Source organism: Acomys russatus, chromosome 13, assembly GCF_903995435.1.
Source record: "Acomys russatus chromosome 13, mAcoRus1.1, whole genome shotgun sequence".
Lineage (NCBI taxonomy): Eukaryota > Metazoa > Chordata > Mammalia > Rodentia > Muridae > Acomys > Acomys russatus.
This window is the reverse complement of record NC_067149.1, coordinates 61,011,163-61,019,381: the sequence shown is the minus strand read 5'-3', so window position 1 is coordinate 61,019,381 and position 8,219 is coordinate 61,011,163. Positions and strand designations below refer to the sequence as shown.

General features: G+C 44.6%; 1 protein-coding gene across 5 annotated transcripts in view; it reads left to right on the top strand.

Annotated features, from left to right (window-relative positions):
* The first annotated feature begins 451 nt into the window (after positions 1-451).
* Positions 452-8,219, top strand: part of Lmo3 (LIM domain only 3) — a 62,374-nt gene continuing 54,606 nt past the window's right edge. Inside the window, exons 1-2 of one of the 5 annotated variants that reach the window (XM_051155523.1) lie at positions 452-772; positions 4,497-4,562. Coding sequence is in view for 1 of the 5 variants with exons in the window: in XM_051155519.1 (XP_051011476.1) it covers positions 5,755-5,779 (25 nt within the window). In the remaining 4 variants the exon portion in view is untranslated. Of the gene's footprint in view, positions 773-3,913; positions 4,563-5,346; positions 5,780-8,219 lie in introns of those variants that run through there. The other 4 variants (XM_051155522.1, XM_051155521.1, XM_051155520.1 and 1 more) reach the window with 4 other exon arrangements.

Here is an 8,219-nt window from a genome sequence, read left to right as displayed (position 1 = left end):
GAGCAGATCTGTCAATACAGTGAGGAGAGTGGAGTCCGGTAAGGGGGAGCTTTGGAGAGAGAGATACTTTGATATTTTGGAATGTTAGAAGGGTGAATGTGAAAAATTGGAGGTTGGGGATCTAATTACCCAACCATAATTGGGGGCTAGGGAATAAGTTGCAGTCCTCTCAACTCACCGCAGATCAATTATGTTAAGAGAACATCTGTAAGTAGAACTTAATGAGGTCCATTAGAGCAGCATGTACAGCCTCCTTTAACAGTACTTGTCAGCTTCTTGGATGAGCTGAAGGAAGCTGCTAACTAGGGACCTGGCGAGGTGTTTAAATACTGGAGGAGCCGCTCTGGCCCACTCAGGGTTTGTATGCAGTTCGGGAAGAAAGTAAGACAGAGAAAAGCACGCCAGAAAAACGCGAGGAAGGCGGAAGCAAGAGGCTCTTTTCTCCTGTGTGGCTGCGTCTCCAGGCGTGATGGTGGGAGTGTGTGAGCAGGGGCCCTTGTCAACTTCAGCCCTCCCTTGACTGATACCTTTGACTGTACCTGGACTTCCAAAGGGGTGCTGTCTTCTGTCTACCCAGAGCAACAACCTGTCTGATCCCCAAACCTCACAGAAGCATCTTTGGGACGCTACAGAAATCACTACTGAATATCCCCACACAAAAGTTATCTGTGAGGTGCGTTTTGCAGAAAGAGACGGCTGAAAACTTGAAGACCTATTTAGAAAAGGCACACACGTACACTGTTTTCTTGTGCAAGATCTCTTTTGAGCAAAGGTAAGTCACATATGTCTGTCACCCCTTTGAAACCCTCCCCCCACATTCTGTCACACACACACACCCCTCCATACCACCTCCCTCATAAAGGAGTGTAAGAACCCAGGAAAAGGTGGTCTAGCTCTTTGGTTCTTTTTTTTTTTTTTTTTTCCTTTAAGTGTTAGAGTGTGTAGAGTGGATTGAGTTAAATACTCTCATCAAATGTATGATAAGTTGCAGAAACAAGAGGCAGGCAAAAGATAATCTGGACCAAGAAGATGTGGCTCTGGATGCCAATCCTTTTGCAAAGATTTCAGAAGCATGTGTAATTAAAGTGGGTAGTTTACTCTCAGGAAATGAAGAAAGTGCTTGCCTGGCTGGGTCCAACCTTTAGCTTGGCTGAGTAAACAAAAGCACAAATTCTTCTCTCACTTTTTTTCCCTGGTGGGGGTTGGGGGATGGGGGTGGTGGTGGGGGGGGTTGAGGTTTAGGGGTTGGGGGGAGCCAGGAAAACAGGGGGGTTGCTGAGGGTTAATGGTGTTTTTCACAAAGTGTCAGCAGAAGATGATTAAATTCCACCTCTTGTTCACCAGATCACTTTGCGTGCACTTGTATATTTCATTGTCGGCGACCGCTGATGATCACATCCGTGCACATTAAGTGGCAAGCCTCTTCATCTGCACACGGTTTTTCTGATGATTTTTTTCTGTGAATAATTCATATGATTATGAAGAGAAAAACTGCTATTTTCTATCTCTCTCTCTTCTGTGGCACAGATTAAAAAAAAATCTTGCTGTAAATTGCGTGATTGGGGAGATAGCCTGCTTTCAAATAATTTAATTCATGACAAAACCTAATTACTGTCAGGTAATACCCTGTCAGCTTTAATGCATTTCATCAGTCATAATGAAAAGAGGAGCATTTTATGACCCATCTAATTATCATTACATTTTAGGGGAAAATGAATGGCATGGAGCTGAATGTTAACTATTCTATTTTATTCTTTTACACATGTGCTTAGGCATATTATTCACTAAGTTCCCCCCTCTCCCCCTCTCCCCCTCTCCCCCTCACTCTTTCACTCTCTCTCCATGAGCATGGGATATATGCTAAAGCAGAGAGGAAAAGGAATATTTGGGAGGGAGAGGAAGGGATGGGACACAATTAAAGCTCTGGATATTTGCCCCCTTTAAAAAAAAAAAGGTATCAAAGTGGTTAATGCCTTTGCAGGTTGGTGTTGATATGGGGGATCTTACTACCACAGTCCAAAAGAGTAGCAATTACTGAGAATGATGTCACCGTAGGCAGAGGAATAATCCCATCATTTAATTAGTTGAATGATTTAAACAAAGATTTGCATAGATGCACTCATCAGTTGCCATGAATTACGGAGAAGCAGTTGCCAGCGAGGGGTAACAGATCATACAGTTGGAGGGGAAAAAAAACCTCATCCTCCTTGAACATAATTAATTTAATTGTCCTCATTAGCTGTACCATTTGTTTTGATTTTATTTCTCCCTTTCCCCACACATACTTCTCCCTCCCTCCCTCTTTTCTTCTCAGTACACTGGCTGCTAGAAAGAACTGGCATCACACACACACACACACACACACACACACACACACACACACACACACACTGAGGAGGTTTCAGAGTAGCTGTAGCTGGGAGGTTGGGTAGACCAGCAGGGATCTGTTTGGATGGGTGAGGTGTCTGTGTGTGCCTGAGTAGTAGGGCCAAAAAAAGCCAAAACTTAAGAAATCTGCTTGTAGACTGAACAGCTGAAGGGGTTCTCAGTCATCGTAATCGGCCCGTCTGTGAATTTCATTATTTTTCAGGTTAGTTCTGAGTTTTGTTGCCTTTGAAAGGGAGAAGGAAGCAAGCTACATACCATTTTCTTATGAGCCTTCTGAAGATTAGGGTTAAAAAATAAATTAGCCTTGCTGTGCCAGGACTCTGGGTACAGGGAAGCATAATTCAGCATAAATATTCAAAGGGGCTGCTTTGATTTAAATATATGTGTATATGTATATAAAACCTAGAAGTAGATTAAAATTGATGGTGCAGAAGTGGAAAAAAAGTTTTGTTTTGTTTGAAGGGGTGTTTTTGGGTTGTTTTATATATATATATATATATATATATATATATATATATATATATATATATATATATATCGGTGCTTGAAACATCTCAGCCAGTGTCATTCAAATCTGCACTATTTTTAAGCTTGATCCCTTTGACAAGGTTTTGTGAGAACTGCTGAGGACACCTTCCAACACCTGCCAAAGGGGGTCAATGACGGAAGTTTGAAAACTTAGGAAAAGAAGATGTTTTAAAGCTACTAGTGACCTACAGGGAAGCAGAGTGAAGGGGAAAGGTTAGGGAAAAGGGGACCCCTTTTACAGAAACAGTTTTAGGGACAAAGTAAAAGCATCTCTAGAGGCCTCAAAATAAGTCTATGAAGGCAGGGTATAACGTAAGGGGGAGTGGCCAGAGGAGCAGCTTAGCCTTGTAGCATGGGGCTCCTAGGGGTTAGCACTGAAGCAGATTTTAAATTCAAATATTCAAATATCTGCAGTGTGTTTCAATAGCCACATTGGGTTCAGCACCTGGTGTGAGGTACAAGTTTACAGTCTGGCACTTGGGCCATTAGAGAGAGGAAGGGATGTGTGTATGTGGCGCTATCTGGACTGGGTTTGTGTAACAAGACGTTTGGAGGAGGGACTTCAGAGTTTCTAAACAGAATTCATGGTCAGGGAAACTGCAGACACCCCCCGACATTTAGTAAAGGGAGCACGGTGCACTTTTCCAGCGTACCCTGGTAACACTTCCATTCCTTGGCTTGTATTTTAACTTCCTCCACTGGCACTGGCACTAACAGATTTAGAGGGCAATTTGCTCTCAACCTGCCCATCCTATTCCAAAATGCCCCCGTTATTTTAGGAAGCCCTACCCTTCTCCTCTGGAGGTCTTTCGCAGTTCTTGTGTGGAGTCCTGGAGGTAGGGTCCTTCCAGAGTCTGGTCCTGCAGAGATCACATTCTCAGTATGATGGGGATGGGTAGGAGGGGATGTCCCCAGTGTTTGTCAGTAACATATGCAATGGGTTGTGCTGACTGCACTTGCAGGCTTGTCAATTTTCACCGTGGGAAATTAGCAACAAAGCCTGGATCTGTCTTGTGGCTGCTTTTGCACTTTCCGAGGGCGGCTGTACTTGACTGAGCTGCAGAACAGACAGTAGAGACACTGAGAGAGGAGAGAGAGAGCGAGAGAGCAAGCAAGCTAGCAAGCGTGCGAGCCAGCCAGCAAGGGAGCCAGCTAGAGGGAGGGAGAGGAGAGGGAGGGGTGGGGGCGAGAGGTAAATACTCTTAAATCGGAAGGGAGCTGCCTCCACTGTGGTCCTGACAGGCGCTGCCTGGGCTCCGTGGCGCTGTAATAACTGGGTGACCTTTTCTTGGGCTGTATTATGTCTGGCTGGGAAGGGATTGCATTTTGCGGCTGAGAGCCAGGGCTTCCTTCAGCTCGGGCTCCTCGCAGGCTGCTGGGGTAAGTTGTCTGGAGCCAGGACCAAGAGAGACATCCCCCGGACTGCAGTTGCCTAAAAGAAGGACACCTGTGGCTCGCATGCGGTCCACACTGGTACTTGGCGGATCCTGGAGGACCTCATTATTTTAAACTTAAAAAAAATAGAGAGATTCCACCACCTTTTTTTTTTCAAACAATGTTTCTTTTTGACCTTTCCCAAGGAGAAGCGCTACCAAGCAGCCGCTGAGCTCACTGAACACCCTCCCCTGTATCGCTTAATTGAGAAGGTAAGTGAGAGGCTGTGTACACACTCATCGGCTTATTTGTGCTATGTGTGTCTGCGGGTGCGCGCGTGCGTGTGCGGATGTTGGGTTTTTTTTTTTTTTTTTTTTTTTTCCTTCTTCTTCTTCTTTCCCATCCTTTCGCAGTGAAGCATAAAGTAAAGCTGACCCGAAGCATCCCCACCACCACCAGTGCAACTTTCACCGGGCTGCAGGTCTGCTGAGACGGTTTTGTCTGTTTGTTTGTTTTTGTTTGAATCATGGGAGGCATCATTATTTTTATGATGAGACATGAAATAGATGTGGGGCGGAAGATGTGGATGCCGGAGGAGGAAGAGAGGGAGCGCGCGGCTGCAGCGCTACATCTCAAGTAGGAGTCCAGTGCATAATAGACAAAGTTCATTGCGAGCTGCAGCATTCGCACACCCTGACTCTGGAAGAGGGGCTGGGACAGTTTACAAAGATTGGTAGCTGGGGGTATCACTTCCAGGCTATGGGAAATGGTGTCCGTCCTGGGTATTTTCTCAGACCTCTCTATGCCTGCTTGATGAAATTTATACCCCCTCCCCCAAAAAAGAGTTGAAATTACAACCTTGTTTTTGTCTACACCCCTGCTTCTCCCAACACAGCCTTAATAATAAAACACTGCTTCTATGTGTTGCAAAAGTGAGTGTGTTGGGGCATGGGGGGGGGGCAAGTGTCCAGTGGAGTCAGGTTCCCTGTACCCAAGTGTCTGAATCCTAACAGGGCGAAAGAGACTCAGCACATTTTAACCAGGGCTACTCAGATTGCTGTTATGAAACACAAGTCAGATTTATGATCTTTTTCATACCGAACACGATATGCTATGCTAACACTGCGTGTGACGGTTTAATCAAATCCATTTGTTACCAGGAAGCTAAAAGGGGCCGCTGGGATTTTAGGATTACGGGCAGAGTTAGGGAAGCATGTGGCTTTGTCATTCCCCATCATTTTACAGGCTCCCTCATCCCTTCCCCCACCGCCTGCCTCCCTCGCCAGCCACTAGACCCTAGCTCCCAAAGTGCCTTCACAATAGTGGATCCTGGGCCCTGTATGCTGCTTGCCAGATCTAAGCTTGGGCCCCAAATTCAAGTGATCCCCTCCCCTTCTACTTTCTGCCTCTGGGCTTGATGCTCCACGCGAAGCTGCAGCGACTCAGGCACGCCTAAGTCAACTCATGCAGAAACAGGAGAAAAGTTTTGGTAAGGTTACCATCTATCATAAATGCACTTTTTCGGGGCGCTTGGCACTCGTGGCTAGCACCAAAGCCTTCCTCCTCTTCTACTGCTGAGGATGCGAAATATTATTGTTGCTACTGCTTTTAAAGACTGCTGCTTTCGACCAATTAATCTCGCTAGGTGCCACAAATACTGGTATATTCTTTGCAAAAACATCCCTGTGTGGCTGCTAAGACACAGCCACAAAAGGTTGGATCATAAACTCCGCAAGGAGATTCTTTGTTAGAGTGCATGTATGTTTCTTTCTTTCTTTCTTTCTTTTTTTTTTTTTATTTTGCATGTGAGCTGCATCAAAATTGAACCCAGTCTTGCAAATCTCTTGTTGGCCTTTGCCAAGCACTAGCACTTTGCTGCCATGGTAACTGTAATTAAACTGATAAGAGTGGGGAAATGTCAGTATCTCTGAGCCTTGCAGCTGCATTGGAGAAAAAGGGAATCAAATTGGTTCCCAGCTCCATTGCTCAAAAAGGGGAGGGTGGTGGAAGGACAGGGAGGGGGTTGGGAGTCCAAGGGGTAGAACAGAGTTAAGCAGCTCTAGTGCCAGAGATTTGGGGACCATCTACTTGCATTGTTTTCCCTTAGGGGGCTGCAGCCTGTAGGGGTGCTCTGGGCCAGTGAACAGAGAGAAACAAGCTTTTAGGCCCAATCCAGTTTTCCAGTCTGGGTTGGGGGGAGTAAGTGGGAGTGGGATGAAGATGGGCAGGAGAGAAAATCTTTTGTTTGGTACTCTTGGCAATCGAAAGGCTGTGTTGGCCAAATTCTTTTCATCTATGTCATTGCTCCCAGCTGCGAAACCTTAGGTCCCGATTTTAGCATCCTCTCTTCCAAAAGCCCTTCTTGGTGTAGCCCCTTCTGCTTCTCCCAAATTGTCCTCTGTAAATCTTCTGGAAGGGGGGAAGAATGTTTTCCATTCATTCTGTGTGATCAGTCCAAGTAATACATACGTGTTTAAAAAAAAAAAAAACTGTGCCTAAGCGTTGCACATCTTTCATTATTGTGATTATTTTTTTAAGCCCCTGTGTGTTGTGGAGTTGTGGTTACTTTGTTGTGTTAACTACTGAAGCTAAGACTGTGCGGATGAACGGCACAGAACAAGGGAACATAATGGATGCAATCAACCGTCAGGCCTTCTCACAATGCAATCCAGGCAATTAAAAGCTCACCAGAGTTTAAATGAAACGGTTCTACTTATTTCTGCACAGCACACTGCACAGGCTATTATTTATGTCTTTTTTTTTTTTAATTATGATTTTCCTTAAACTGTCAAATAACTCAAAATGGCAGGGTCTCAGAGGCAATAAGAATTTCCCTCAGAACAATTTGCATGCCAATCTAAAAACTAGTTAAGAGTGCTGATGGGCTGTGAGCAACTTGTGAAGTATCTGTTAGCCATGAACACATAACTCCCCCCAGATGTACTCTCTTGGATCAAGAGCAGAGACTGCTTTCTGCTTTCTGCGTTTTCGGTGCCTGGCAACATGGTGACTACCAAGTGGTTGTTTCCCTACATTTTTTTAAAAAAATTCATAGAATGGAACAGATTCCATTTGCAAGAGAAAAGGAGTGATGTTCTCTGAAAGAAGATATGAGATGGAGTAGAAAAATATCTAAGTCCTTCTATGCACAAAGCCAAACACAATGTAAGAGTTTCAGTTATTAATTGGCCTCTGAGTGCTAAATTAAAATGTCAACACAACAAAAACAGTTTGTAAAGACAAGCAGAATAGTATTTCTTGTGCCAAATGTTGGTATGTACTGTCTTCGTTGCACTGCATTTTGAATAAAGATAGCAGACCCTCTACATGTAATTGTGCTATCACAAATATGGGAAATAATGCTGTTTAGCTTACGACCAAAAATAATTATTTTTTTCAAATATTTTAGCTTAGTGATGTACAAACAAACAAAAGAACAAAGTTCAAACTAGCTAATTAGGGTGGCTCTCCTTAACATTCATCTGGATGCTCTCAGTCATGAAATCCAGACTGTCCCTAGTAAATCAAAAAATCCTCCTTCTCCCCCTAGGTATATGGCTAAGAGGCACCTGGGTCTGTTGTGCACTGTAATTAATGGGAATCCATGCCTTGTGGGACCTGCTAGGAAAGGATAACTAGTTTTGATCAAAGAAACTTCATTTGTTAGAAGTTCTAGAGAGTGAGATTTAGCAGAGCTATCAAGGGTTATGATTAATCTACACTAGGCTCTTGGCTCCTTCAAAGAAAAGGGAGCAGAAAGCAGGCTATAGGGCTACCACCTGCTCTCCTGCAAAATTCCGATTGCTGGTCCCCAGCTTGGAAGAACACAGACACACATGTGTCAGCCGCACAGAGCAGCTAGCCTGTTTCACTCCCTGCATTCCCCCTTCCACTGTTCTACCGCACAAGTTGTTTTCTAATGGGAGCCC